The sequence below is a fragment of the Capricornis sumatraensis genome, chromosome 19 (assembly GCF_032405125.1).
Source record: "Capricornis sumatraensis isolate serow.1 chromosome 19, serow.2, whole genome shotgun sequence".
Classification (NCBI taxonomy): Eukaryota; Metazoa; Chordata; class Mammalia; order Artiodactyla; family Bovidae; genus Capricornis; species Capricornis sumatraensis.
This window is the reverse complement of record NC_091087.1, coordinates 33730950-33746668: the sequence shown is the minus strand read 5'-3', so window position 1 is coordinate 33746668 and position 15719 is coordinate 33730950. Positions and strand designations below refer to the sequence as shown.

General features: G+C 40.7%; 1 protein-coding gene across 1 annotated transcript in view; it reads right to left on the bottom strand.

Annotated features, from left to right (window-relative positions):
• Positions 1 to 15719, bottom strand: part of ARNT2 (aryl hydrocarbon receptor nuclear translocator 2) — a 148128-nt gene that overhangs the window by 42394 nt on the left and 90015 nt on the right. Inside the window, exon 8 of the mRNA XM_068990871.1 lies at positions 7508 to 7584. Coding sequence (XP_068846972.1) covers positions 7508 to 7584 — 77 coding nt within the window. The remainder of the gene's footprint in view (positions 1 to 7507; positions 7585 to 15719) is intronic.

The window sequence follows — 15719 nt, the reverse complement described above, 5'->3', positions numbered from 1 at the left end:
TCGAACCCAAAACAACAAAGCAAATGGCAACAGGATCATATTTATCAATAATTACCTTTAATGTAAATGGGTTGAATGCCCCAACCAAAAGACAAAGACTGGCTGAATGGATACAAAAGCAAGACCCCTATATATGCTGTCTACAAGAGACCCACTTCAAACCAAGGGACACATATAGACTGAAAGTGAAGGGCTGGAAAAAGATATTTCACACAAATGGAGACCAAAAGAAAGCAGGAGTAGCAATACTCATATCAGATAAAATAGACTTTGAAACAAAGGCTGTGAAAAGAGACAAAGAAGGACACTACATAATGATCAAAGGATAAATCCAAGAAGAAGACATAACAATTATAAATATATATGCACCCAACATAGGAGCACTGCAATATGTAAGGCAAATGCTAACAAGTATGAAAGGGGAAATTAACAGTAACACAATAATAGTGGGAGACTTTAATACCCCATTCACACCTATGGATAGATCAACTAAACAGAAAATTAGCAAGGAAACACAAACTTTAAATGATACAATGGACCAGTTGGACCTAATTGATATCTATAGGACATTTCACCCTAAAACAATGAATTTCACCTTTTTCTCAAGTGCACACGGAACCTTCTCCAGGATAGATCACATCCTGGGCCATAAATCTAGCCTTGGTAAATTCAGAAAAATTGAAATCATCTCAAGAATCTTTTCTGATCACAATGCAGTAAGATTAGATGTCAACTACAGGAAACACTGAGGCGGAAGAAGAACAAGCTGGAATCAAGATTGCCGGGAGAAATATCAATAACCTTAGGTATGCAGACGACACCACTCTTATGGCAGAAAGTGAAGAGGAACTAAAAAACCTCTTGTTGAAAGTGAAAGAGGAAAGTGAAAAAGTTGGCTTAAAGCTCAACATTCAGAAAACTAAGATCATGGCATCTGGTCCCATCACTTCATGGCAAATAGATGGGGAAACAGTGGAAACAGTGTCAGACTTTATTTTTTTGGGCTCCAAAATCACTGCAGATGGTGATTGCAGCCATGAAATTAAAAGATGCTTACTCCTTGGAAGGAAAGTTATGACCAACCTAGAGAGCATATTCAAAAGCAGAGACATTACTTTGCCAACAAAGGTCTGTCTAGTCAAGGCTACGGTTTTTCCAGTGGTCATGTATGGATGTGAGAGTTGGACTGTGAAGAAAGCTGAGCACCGAAGAATTGATGCTTTTGAACTGTGGTGTTGGAGAAGACTCTTGAGAGTCCCTTGGACTGCAAGGAGATCCAACCTGTCCATCCTAAAAGAGATCAGTCCTGGGTGGGTGTTCATCGGAAGGACTGATGCTAAAGCTGAAACTCTAGTACTTTGGCCACCTCATGCGAAGAGTTGACTCCTTGGAAAAGACCCTGATGCTGGGAGGGATTGGGGGCAGGAGGAGAAGGGGAAGACAGAGGATGAGATGGCTGGATGGCATCACCAACTCGATGGACATGAGTTTGAGTGAACTCTGGGAGTTGGTGATGGCCAGGGAGGCCTGGCGTGCTGCAATTCATGGGGTCACAAAGAGTCGGACACAACTGAGCAACTGAACTGATCTGAAAAGGAAAAAAACTATTAAAAATACAAATATAAGGAGGTTAAACAACACACTTCTGAACAGCCAACAAATCACAGAAGAAATCAAAAGAGAAATCAAAATATGCATAGAAATGAATGAAAATGAAAACACAACAACCCCAAATCTATGGCACTCAGTAAAAGCAGTGCTAAGGGGAAGGTTCACAGCAATACAAGCCTACCTCAAGAAACAGGAGAGAAATCAAATAAATAACCTAACTCTATATGTAAAGCAACTAGAAAAGGAAGAAATGAAGCACCCCAGGGTCAGTAGAAGGAAAGAAATCATAAAAATTAGGGCAGAAATAAATGCAAAAGAAACAAAGGAGATCATAGCCAAAATCAACGAAGCTAAAAGCTGGTTCTTTGAGAAGATAAATAAAATAGACAAACCATTAGCTAGACTCATCAAGAAAAAAAGGGAGAAGAATCAAATCAACAGAATTAGAAATGAAAACGGAGAAATCACAACAGACAACACAGAAATACAAAGGATTATAAGAGACTACGATCAGCAATGATATGCCAATAAAATGGACAACTTGGAAGAAATGGACAAATTCTTAGAAAAGTATAACTTTCCAAAACTAAACCAGGAAGAAATAGAAAATCTTAACAGACTCATCACAAGCACAGAAATCAAAACTGTAATCAGAAATCTTCCAACAAACAAAAGCCCAGGACCTGATGGCTTAACAGATGAATTCTACCAAAAATTTAGAGAAGAGCTAACACCTATCCTACTCAAACTCTTGCAGAAAATTTCAGAGGAAGGTAAACTTCCAAACTCATTCTATGAGGCCACAATCACCTAATATCAAAACCAGACAAAGATGCCACAAAAAAAGAAAACTACAGGCCAATATCACTGATGAACACAGATGCAAAAATCCTTAACAAAATTCTAGCAAACAGAATCCAACAACATATTAAAAAGTATTTTTCAGAGAACTAGAACAAATAATTCCACAATTTGTATGGAAATACAAAATACCTCAAATAGCCAAAGCAATCTTGAAAAAGAAGAATGGAACTGGAGGAATCAACCTGCCTGACTTCAGACTATACTACAAAGAAACAGTCATTAAGACAGTATGGTGCTGGCACAAAGACAGAAACATAGATCAGTGGAACAAAATAGAAAGCCCAGAGATAAATCCACACACCTATGGAAACTTTATCTTTGACAAAGGAGGCAAGAATATACAATGGAGAAAAGACAATCTCTTTAACAAGTGGTGCTGGGAAAACTGGTCAACCGCTTGTCAAAGAATGAAACTAGAACACTTTCTAACACCATACACAAAAATAAACTCAAAATGGATTAAGAACTAAATGTAAGATCAGAAACTATAAAACTCCTAGAGGAAAACATAGGCAAAACACTCTCTGACATAAATCATAGCAGGATCCTCAATGACCCAACTCCCGGAGTAATGGAAATAAAAGCAAAATTAAACAAATGGGACATAATTAAGCTTAAAAGCTTCTGCACAATGAAGGAAACTGTAAGCAAGGTGAAAAGACAGCCTTCAGAATGGGAGAAAATAATAGCCAATGAAGCAACTGACAAAGAATTATTATCAAAAACATATAAGCAACACCTGCAGCTCAATTCCAGAAAAATAAATGACCCAATCAAAAAATAAGCCAAAGAACTAAACAAACATTTCTCCAAAGAAGACATACAGATGGCTAACAAACACATGAAAAGATGCTCAACATCACTCATTATCAGAGAAATGCAAATCAAAACCACAATGAGGTACCATCTCACGCCAGTCAGAATGGCTGCTATCCAAAAGTCTACATACAATAAATGCTAGAGAGGGTATGGAGAAAAGGGAACCCTCTTACACTGTTGGTGGGAATGCAAACTAGTACAGCCACTATGGAGAACAGTGTGGAGATTCCTTAAAAAACTGTAAATAGAACTGCCATATGACCCAGCAATCCTACTGCTGGGCATACACACTGAGGAAACCAGAATTGAAAGAGACATGTGTACCCCAATGTTCATCACAGCACTGTTTACAATAGCCAGGACATGGAAGCAACCTAGATATCCATCGGCAGATGAATGGATAAGAAAGCTGTGGTACATATACACAATGGAGTATTACTCAGCCATTAAAAAGAATGCATTTGAATCATTTCTAATGAGGTGGATGAAACTGGAGCCTATTATACAGAGTGAAGTAAGTCAGAAAGAAAAACACCAATACAGTATATTGACACACATATATGGAATTTAGAAAGATGGTGTAACGATGACTCTATATGTGAGAGAGCAAAAGAGACACAGATGTAAAGAACAGACTTTTGGACTCTGTGGGAGAAGGCAAGGGTGGGATGATCTGAGAGAATAGCATTGAAACATGTATATTATCATATGTGAAATAGATCACCAGTCCAGGTTTGATGCATGAGACAGGGTGCTCAGGGCTGGTGCACTAGGATGACCCTGAGGGATGGTATGGGGAGGGAGGGTCAGGATGGGGAACACATGTACACCCATGGCTGATTCATGTGAATGTATGGCAAAAACCACCACAGTATTGTAAAGCACTTAGCCTTCAATTAAAATAAATTTTTTTAAAAGATACATGCATCCCACTGTCCACTGCAGCACTATTTATGATAGCGGGGACATGGAAGCTAAATGTCCATTAACAGAGGAATGAATAAAGAAGATATGGTACATGTATACAACAAAATATTACTCAGCCATAAAAAGGAATGAAATTGTGCCATTTAGGGAGGTGGATGGACCTAGAGACTGTTACACAGAGTGAAGTAAGTCAGAAAGAGAAGAACAAATACTATATAATATCGCTTATCTGTGGAATCTAGAAAAATGGTACAGATACGCTTTCTAGCAAAACGGAAATAGCAACACAGATGTAAAGAACAAACATACGGAGATCAAGGCAGGGAAGGGAGAGTGGGATGGACTGGGAGATTGGGACTGACACTTATACACTATTCATACTATGTATACAATAGATAACTAATGAGAATTGTATAGCACAGGAAATGATACTCACTGCTCTGTGATGACCTAAACAGTAAGGAAATCTAAAAAGGAGGAGATATATGTATATGTGTAGCTGATTCACTTTGCTGTACAGCAAAACTAACACAACGTTACCTGAAAGCAACCATCAGTTCAGTTCAGTTCAGTTCAGTTGCTCAGTCGTGTCCGACTCTTTGGGACCCCATGAACTGTAGCATGCCAGGCCTCCCTGGCCATCGTCAACTCCCAGAGTTCACTCAAACTCATGTCCATTGAGTTGGTGATGCCATCCAGCCATCTCATCCTCTGTCGTCCCCTTCTCCTCCTGCCCCCAATCCCTCCCAGCATCAGGGTCTTTTCCAAGGAGCCAACTCTTCACATGAGGTGGCCAAAGTATTGGAGTTTCAGCTTTAGCATCAATCCTTCCAGTGAACACCCAGGACTGATCTCCTTTAGGATGGACTGGTTGGATCTCCTTGCAGTCCAAGGGACTTAAAATTAATTTTAAAAATAAATAAAATGTTTGAAACTGCCCTGGTCATACTTTGGACTAACTGGAACAGTGGACCACTTTCTCTACACTTCTGAGCTTCTTTTGCGACCCCATGGACTGGAGTCCACCATGCTCCTCTGTCCATGGGCTTTCCCAGGCAAGAATACTGGAGCGGGTAGCCATTTCCTTCTCCATGGGATCTTTAGGGACCAGGGATTGAATCCACTTCTCCTGCATGGGCAGGCGGATTCTTTACCATTGAGCCACCAAGGAAGTCCAAAGAAGTCTAAGGAACTGATTTCACTGTTTGGAAATTCTACATTTGTGAACTGAATTCACTCAAGTATTCTTTCTTTCCCTGTTTGCAATGAATAAATAATGCTTATCATGTGTTAATGAAACAGCTTATTCATCTGTCTGAAAACGGTGAGATCCAGGAAGCCACAGACATGCAATATCAGTGTTCTCTGAACTACATCTACTACGGCCTCACCATCAGAACCTGGAAGGCCCTCAATGCCATAGGAAGAAAGACTTAGTGGCTACTGGGTGCGCCAGACATCAAGCCAGTGGGATTTATGCATTAATACATTATTCAGAATATCTAATTCTCAAAAGATGAAAAAGACACATTTCCTGCCCTCGAGGAGTCTGCAAGGAAGGGCCTTACTCTCAACTAACTATATGAAGACAGATAAGGAAGAAACTTAACTGGCATGTAAACTCGATGCTGGGTGAGTAGGGAGGCGAGTGATTCACTTTGACTAAGCAGATAAGGGAGTCGTTTCAATGGATCTTGAAAGATGAGGAAACAGAAGTAAACAAGAGGAGAAGGAGTTCTCCTGTTTAAGGAGCCTCCTTTAACAACAAGCAGAAGTAACAGCCTGTGGATGTCCACAATGGTGGGCATGTGCACGGCAGGCTTGTGGAAAGGGGAAGATATGGTTTGGGAATAAGGCATGAGAGATGGGAAGGAGGAGACAGGGTTGTAAGGTGAGTGGGTGCTTTATCCTGCAGACCACAGGGAAACACTCACAGTGACTAGACATGGGTGTGAAACAACAAGTACTGATGGTATATATAGTACAAGGGAAGCCCCAATATATAGTACAGGGAACTATATTCAGTATCTGTAATAACCTACAATGGAAAATAATTAGAAAAAAATATATACAATATCACATATGTGGATGCTTTCGAACTGTGGTGCTGGAAAAAGACTCTTGAGAATCTCTAGGACAGCAAGGAGATCCAAGCAGTCAATCCTAAAGGAAATCAACCCTGAATATCAATTGGAAGGACTGATGCTGAAGCTGAAGCTCCAATATTTTGGCCACCTGATGCAAAGAGTCAACTCATTGGAAAGACCCTGATGCTGGGAGGGATTGGGGGCAGGAGGAGAAGGGGACAACAGAGGTTGAGATGGCTGGATAGCATCACCAACTCAATGGATATGAATTTGAACAAACTCTGAGAGATAATGAAGGGCAGAGGAGCCTGGTGTGCTGCAGTCCATGGAGTCACAAAGAGTTGGACACGACTTAGCGACTAAACAAAAACAAATACGTAGAATCCAGAAAAGTGGTACAGATGAACTTATTTGCAAAACAGAAATAGAGACAGAAGTAGACAACAAACTTATGGACACCAAGTGGGGTGGAATGCATTGGGAAACTGGGATTGACATATATATATTATTGATGTGCTAAATTGCTTCAGTCATGTCTGACTCTTTACGACCCTATGGACTATAGCCCACCAGGCTCCTCTGACCATGAGATTCTCCAGGCAAGAATATTGGAGTGGGTTGCCATGCCTTCCTCCAGGAGATCTTCTCCACCCAGGGTTCAAACCCACATCTCTTGTGTCTCCCTCATTGGCAGGCGGGTTCTTGACCACTAGCACCACCTAGGAAGCCCAGTACTATGTATAAAATAGATCACTAATGAGAACCTACTGTCCAGCAAAAGGAAGTCTACTCAATGCTCTGTGGTGACAGGAAGGAAACCTAAAGAAGAGGGGATATTTCTATACATAGAGCTGATTCACTTTGCTGTACAGCAGAAACAAACATGAAATTGTTAATTCACTATACTTCAATTAAAAAAAAATGGGTGTGATGTGAGCAGAGCTCAATTTTGCAATAACTGGTGCATATCAGGATGGGCTGACACAGACTCTCATTGAAGTGAGAACTCTGCCGCTCACAGGTCACAGTCTCCCCGTTCTTCTCCCAGATTCAGCCTCATCTTTTCCGTAAGGTAAGACACAGAACTCAACAATGCTGAGCACACGGGAGATGGAAAAAGTCATCCAGACCACAGACTCTTGCTCGCTGCAATAGCAAGCCCTCCTTGGAGATTAAAAAGGCAGTGACCTCCTTCTTACCTGGAGTCGTCCAATTGCCACCAGGCAATATTTACTGCCTTGTCCCACATCGGCATCTTCTTCAGGTATAGTCATTCCTGAAATGAAAGATGCCAGAGTCAGCAACATGTCCAGGGTGACTTGAAAAGATGTACAGGTGTCCATTTTACTTACATGATCAAAAATGTAGATCCACTGTGGACCCTGCAGGGTCTAGGAAGTCAGTCAATGAATTAACCAGTCCTGTGCTCATTTCCTGGAGAAGGAAATGGCAACCCACTCCAGTACTCTTGCCTAGAAAATACCATGGACGGAGGAGCCTGGTGTCCATGGGGTCACAAAGAGTTGGACACGACTGAGCGACTTCACTTTCACTTGCTCATTTCCTGCTCAGCTCTCTGCTTGATGTCTTTTGATAATTTGTTTTTCTAAGATTTTTTTTTTTTTTGGTGTGGACCATTTTAAAGTCTTTATTGAATCTGTCGCACTATTGCTTCTATTTTATGTTTTGGCCCTGAGGCACGCAGGATCTTTCACATGGGATCTTTTTTAGTTGAAGAATTTGAACTGCTCATTGCAGCCTGTCCGATCTTAGCTCCCTGACCAGGGATCGAACCTGCACCTCCTGCACTGGAAGGTGAAGTCTTAACCACTGAACCACCAGAGAAGTCCCCCTTTTGATAATTTCATGGCACATTATCATCAGCATCTATGGAAGATGCTGAAAACTGAAGGAAGATGAAACAAATTATTCATGTATAAATTTGCAAAACTTGGCTAAAAACACTTGGTTTTAAAGGAAAGTTTGGTAAGAAGTATATACGGACACTTCAAATTATGGAGTGGGTTGCCATTTTTTTCTTCAGGGGATCTTCCTGACCTAGTGATCAAACCTGCGTCTCTTGGATCTCCTGCATTGGCAGGCAGATTCTTCACCACTGAGCCAAGCTCCATCTCAGCCTGCATTAAAACTGAGGTCCAAAAGGGTATGATATAGTCCATCGCATGCTGTGAGGCTTGAATGAGAGGACGGTGGGGAACCTCCCTCAGCCCAAGACCCAAATATCAGCTTCTTTTTCACTTCTCTGACTTTACTCCCCAACTGCTGGTAGCAGGTATATTTGTGGGGTTCCCCAGTGGCTCAGTGGTAAAGAATCCACCTGCCAATTCAGGAGATGCAGGAGACACAGGTTCGATCCCCTGGGTTGGGAAGATGCCCTGGAGGAGAACACAGCAACCTACTCCAGTATTCTTGCTTGGGAAATCCCATGGACAGAGGAGCCTGGTGGGCCACAGTCCATGGGGTCGCAAAGATCTGGACATGAATTAGGCGACTGAGCACGCATGCACAGTGTATTTGTGGACAAAGAGAACAGTGGGTTCAGATACACTTTTGCCACACTAAGGATGAAGGTGCTATGCTACAGTCCAGAACAGGAAGCAGAGGAGACAGTGAGTGTTGGGAAGAATCCTTGAATCCAGTCAGGATGAAAAAATCATGTTTTTCTGTTCTACCCTGTGGAAGGAGGGATTCTGCAGGGCGAGGCTGTCACTGGCTGATCCCTGAGACCATCTGCCTTTAGCATAATGCATTTAGCATAATGTACTCTTTATACACTTTCTAATATATATTATACATACATATATATATGACGTACTTTTTATACACTTAAAGGACTTGTATCTTTGGCTCCTGTTAAGTCTTCTTCTCTGCACGTCTAGGCTGATGCACCTTCTTTTTTTTTAATTTTTAAAATAATTACATTTTTTTCTTTATCAACTGCACCACGTAGCCTGTGGGATCAGTCAATGAATTAACCAGTCCTTTGCTCATTTCCTGGAGAAGGAAATGGCAACCCACTCCAGTACTCTTGCCTAGAAAATACCATGGACGGAGGAGTTGAAAAAATTCAACAGTTCATTTGCTGATTCATTCTTCACCCCACCAGTGTTGAGTGAGAGCTTTTGTATATTTTAAAAAGTAGTCACACATGCTCTTTATGTACCATCTATCAAGACTTGAAGTTCGATTTCCTTGAGACTACTTTGATCAATGAAATAAGTGGAAGCGATGCTCTTTGGCTTCTAGACAATGAGCCCCAGACATTGTGGAGCAGAGGCAGGTCATCCATGTTGCATCCTCTCTCCACCCCTAGCCCACAGAATCTGAGTCTAATAAAATGGTGGTGGTTTTATCAACAAAATGCAAGCGTGTATGCTAAGTCGCTTCAGTCATGTCCGACTCTTTGTGACCCCATGAACCGTAGGCCACCAGACTCCTCTGTCCATGGGATTCTTCAGGCAAGAATACTGGAGTGGGTTGCCATGCCCTCCTCCAGAGCATCTCCCCAGTCCAGAGATCGAACCTGCATCTCTTACATCTCCTGCATTGGCAGGCAGGGTCTTTACCACTAGTGCCACCTGGGACGCCCTGTTTTATCATCAAAATAAAATGTCTCAATTAGAAGCTGCATCAGGAATTCTCCAGTGGTCCAGTTAAGACTCTGCCTTCCAGTGCAGGGAGCTTGTGTTCAGTCTCTGGCCGAGGAACCAAGATCCCACAGGCTACGTGGTGCAGTTGATAAAGAAATAAATGTTATTATTTTAAAAATTAAAAAAAAAGAAGGTGCATCAGCCTAGACGTGCAGAGAAGAAGACTTAACGGGAGCCAAAGATACAAGTCCTTTAAGTGTATAAAAAGTACATCATATATACATATATGTATGTATAATATATATTAGAAAGTGTATAAAGAGTACATTATGCTAAATGCTGGCTGGACAAGCTGAAATCAAGATTGCTGGGAGAAATATCAATAACCTCAGATATGCAGATGACACCACCCTTATGGCAGAAAGCAAAGAGGAACTAAATAGCCTCTTGATAAAAGTGAAAGAGGAAAGTGAAAAAGCTGACTTAAAACTTAACATTCAAAAATCAAAGATCATGGCATCCGGTCCCATCTCTTCGTGGCAAATAGATGGGGAAACAGTAAAAACAGTGACAGACTTTATTTTCTTGGGCTCCAAAATCACTGCAGTTGGTGACCAGAGCCTTGAAATGAGAAGATGCTCCTTGGAAGAAAAACCATGACAGACCTAGACAGCATCTAGAGCAACCTAGAAAGTAGAGACATTACTTTGCTGACAAAGGTCTATCTAGTCAAAGCTATGGTTTTTCCAGTGGTCATGTATGGACGTGATAGTTGGACTATAAAGAAGTCTGAGTGCAGAAGAATTCATGCTTTTGAACTGTGGTGTTGGAGACAACTCTAAATCCCTTGGACTGCAAGATCAAACCAGTCAATCCTAAAGGAAATCAGTCCTGAATATTCATTGGAAGAACTGATTCTGAAGCTGAAGCTCCAATACTTGGGCCACCTGATGGGAAGAACTGACTCACTGGAAAAGACTCTGATGCTGGGAAAGATTGAAGGCAGGAGGAGAAGGGGATGACAAAGGATGAGATGGTTGGATGGCATCACCAATTTGATGGACGTGAGTTTGAGCAAGCTCCGGGAGTTGGTGATGGACAGGGAAGCCTGGAGTGCTACAGTCCATGGGGTCACAAAGAGTTGGACATGACTGAGTGACTGAACTGAACTGAAGTGTATAAATTGGTTCCTTTGTAAGAATGCATGTTAATACACCAGCTAAAATTATGTTACGAGAGGGACTGAGGGCAGGAGGAGAAGGGGATGACAGAGGATGAGACGGCTGGATGGCATCACTGACTCGATGGACGTGAGTCTGAGTGAACTCCGGGAGTTGGTGATGGACAGGGAAGCCTGGAGTGCTACAGTCCATGGGGTCACAAAGAGTTGGACATGACTGAATGACTGAACTGAACTGAAGTGTATAAATTGGCTCCTTTGTAAGAATGCATGTTAATACACCAGCTAAAATTATGTTACGAGAGGGACTGAGGGCAGGAGGAGAAGGGGATGACAGAGGATGAGATGGCTGGATGGCATCACTGACTCGATGGACATGAGTCTGAGTGAACTCCGGGAGTTGGTGATGGACAGGGAGGCCTGGCGTGCTGCGATTCATGGGGTTGCAAAGAGTCAGACAGGACTGAGTGATTGAACTGAACTAAACTGAATTTGGCTTTGCAGAAATGAAGTGGAAAGTTGTAACTTATTAAATAAATAGTTTTGGTCTTAATGTGGGCAGGTAATCTTTAGTTGTGAATGAGAGCCAATTAAGTGTTTGTGAAATATCCAGAAAATTCTTCAGTAAACCCAAACTTCCTTAAAGAAATTTATTTATGTGCCTGTCTCAAGGTTCTCCTCAGGATGCTGGGCTCAGTTTTCCCATGGAAGGGCTGGGCCTGAAACACTGGGGCTGAATATTTGCATAGGTGGCTCTGACACAAGCCCACGAGCAGCTGTAGGGACCCCAGGGCCAAGGAAGCTGTGATCATCACTGCTCAGACTACCAGGGTCCGGAGGAGGCTGTGGGTGACCACAGGAAGGCAGGGGTGGGCTCTGGCACCAGCTGGCGGAAAGGATTCAGGATCAAGCTCTCACATGCTTTTCTGACCAAAAGCCTCTGACAGGGAAGTGATGTGTAATCTCCAGATTATCATCCAGATATCTGGATGTTCTCTATTTTCCAAACATTTGGGTAATATTCTCAAGTAACAGATGATCTTTCAAAATGGTTCTGACGGTTAGTACTCATCAATAAAAAGACAAATATAGCCCCAATTAACAAAAGGGCAAAGGATGTGAACATTACTCCAAAGGAAGTATACAAATGGTTAGTAAGCATATGGAAAGATACTCAGCATCGTTAGTCATCAGGGAAATGCAAGTCACTACCATAATGAGAGTACTTCATATCCATTAGGATGGGCTACAATTTTTTAAAAATGCAATAACAAGCGCTGGTGAAGATGCAGAGAAACGAACCATCATATGCTGCTGGTGGGAATGTAAAATGGTGCAGTCGGCTTGGAAAACAATCTGGCAGTTCCTCAAAGGGCTAAACATTGAGCTACCATATACCCCAGAAATTCCACTCCTAGGTGTGCACCCGAGAGAAATGAAAACATATGTCCACTAACATATGTCCATGTGGACATAGATGTTCACAGCAACAACAGCCCCAAAGTGGAAACAACCATGATATCTGTTAAGAGATGAATGAATAAACAAAATGTGGCAGATCCAGATACTAGTATATTATTGGGCAATAAAAAAGAAAATACTGACACCTGTTACAATATGGATAAATCTTGACAATATCATGCTAAGTGAAAGAAGTCCATCACAGAAAGTCACATATTACATGAGTCTATTTATGTGAAATGTCCAGAACAGGCGATTCCGTAAAATCAAACAAGTAGATTAGTGGTTGTCTAGGATTTGGGGGAAACAGGAGTAACTGCTAACTGCTAATAGGTGTGCAATTTCTTTCTGGGATAGCGAATGTATTTTAAAACTAAATGCAATGATATAGTTGTAAAACTATGTGAATACACTCCAAACCACTGAATGGTACATTTTAATTTGTACACTTTGTGATACATGAATTATATTTCAATGCAGCTGGTATATAAACAATATTTTGAAAAAAAGGGGGGTATAAATAAGGGGAGTAAAAAGCTACCTACCAAAAGAATATAAAAAAATGATGTCTTGGTATATTTCTGGCCAGGCTTTTTGAAGCAAATTTAGAAGACTATATGATACCATTTTTTATTTTGGCCACACCATGGTGATAGATATGGGGACAGAACCCATGTCCCCTGCAGTGGACACACAGAGTAAACCACTGGATCTCAGGAAGGACCCTAGAAAACCATAGATAAATAAAAAGATAAACATTAAAATTAACCTTGATTACAGTACAATCCTTATGTCCTTTACTGTGTGTATATGTGTGTAATAAAATATCTTTTTTTTCTTAAATTGTTTTATAACCTGCTTTGGAAACTTTTCGGCTTCCTGAGAAACATTTATGTGTTTTCGTCTCTCCTCTGTATGGCTGTGCTGTGATTTCTGTAACCCCATCTCTCTGATACTAGTGCATTTTATTTTCCCCCAGTTTTTCACACGCACAAGAAATGCAATCCCATGCATCCTTCTACATAGCATCTTAGAGCATATCAATGATTTCTTTAGCATATAAATCCTTGGAATGAAACTGCCATCTCAGAGAGTATACATGGTATTTTATTATTAGTTATACTTGCTTTTCTTTGAACATATATTTGTTTTCCATTTGGTCTTTTATGGACAGCCTGCACACAATTTTGCAATACAAAAGTTCTGTTTGTGGGTTTTTTCCTCATTTATTTAAAAAGTTTTGTGATGTATTAAGAATATAGGTGGGTCTCTCACAGACTTAAAGAATGAGCTTATGGTGGCTGGGGCAGGGGGAAGGATGGGGAAGAGATAGGGAGTTTGGAATGGGCATGTGAACACTGCCGTATTTAAAACGGACAACCAACCAGAACTACTGTGTACAGCACAGGGAACTGCGTACAGCACAGGGAACTCTGCTCAGTGTTATATGGCAGCCTGGATGGGAGGGAGGTTTGGGGGAGAGTGGATACATGTATACGTATGGCTGAGGCCCTCTGCAGTCCACCTGAAACTATCAATACACTGTTAACTGGCTATACTCAATACAAAATAGTTTTTTTTTTTAAAGAATATATGTGGGTCTCATTTAAGTTATTTTTTATGTTTTTCTTTCCTTTAAAGTGTTTTCTTCATTTATTTCTACAGCATTATTAAAGTATAGATCATCAAAACTGTCAGTTTTAACTCTGGTTTTTGCCTTTGGGGGTCATTCTTTGAAAAGTACAATCTCTACCCCAAGATCACATAAAATATTCACTCATATCTTCATATAGCACTTTATAGTTTCACATTTACCTTTAATAAATCTGAAATTTTTGATATGCTGTATCTCATAGTTTTACAAATGATCAGTTGTCCTCAAACTGCGCGCTACTTTTTCCTTTTGAAAATGCTTCCCTCATCAAATACCACATTTCTTTTTCTTTTTCTTTTTTTTTTATTTTTACTTTATTTTGCTTTACAATACTGTATTGGTTTTGCCATACATTGACATGAATCCACCACGGGTGTACATGAGTTCCCAATCCTGAACCCCCCTCCCACCTCCCACCCCATATCATCTCTCTGGATCTTCCCCGTGCACCAGCCCCAAGCATCCTGTATCCTGTATCGAACCTAGACTGGTGATTCGTTTCTTACATGATAGTATACATGTTTCAATGCCATTCTCCCAAATCATCCCACCCTCTCCCTCTCCCACAGAGTCCAAAAGTCCATTCTATACATCTGTGTCTCTTTTGCTCTCTCGCATATAGGGTTATCATTACCATCTTTCTAAATTCCATACATATGTGTTAGTATACTGTATTGGTGTTTTTCTTTCTGGCTTACTTCACTCTGTATAATCGGCTCCAGTTTCATCCACCTCATTAGAAATGATTCAAATGCATTCTTTTCAATGGCTGAGTAATACTCCATTGTGTATATGTACCACAGCTTTCTTATCCATTCATCTGCTGATGGACACCTAGGTTGTTTCCATGTCCTGGCTATTATAAACAGTGTTGCGATGAACATTGGGGTACACGTGTCTCTTTCACTTCTGGTTTCCTCAGTGTGTATGCCCAGCAGTGGGATTGCTGGGTCATAGGCAGTTCTATTTGCAATTTTTTAAGGAATCTCCACACTGTTCTCCATAGTGGCTGTACTAGTTTGCATTCCTACCAACAGTGTAAGAGGGTTCCCTTTTCTCCACACCCTCTCCAGCATTTATTGCTTGAAGACTTTTGGATTGCAGCCATTCTGACTGGCAAACACCACATTTCTACTTGGGTCTGTTTTAGGTCTTTTATGTTTGTTCAGTAATTGGATTTAGAAAGTTCATTGATCACATCTTAATTAGTTAGGCTTTAAAAGATATTTTCACATATCATAAGGCAATTACTCCCAAGTACTGTCAATGAAAATTTTATTAGCTACTTTTATATTTAGTGAACTACACAAATTTCAGAATTAACTTTCTTTTAACAGAAATTCCACTGGGACAGTTATTAAAATTGTATTAAACATATAGATTGGTTTAGAAAAAACTGAAATCTTTGTAATACTAAGCCTTTATATCAAAGAATACACAACTCTCCACTTAGCTATATTCATACATAATTCACATATTAGTTACATTCATATCCCTCAATATTA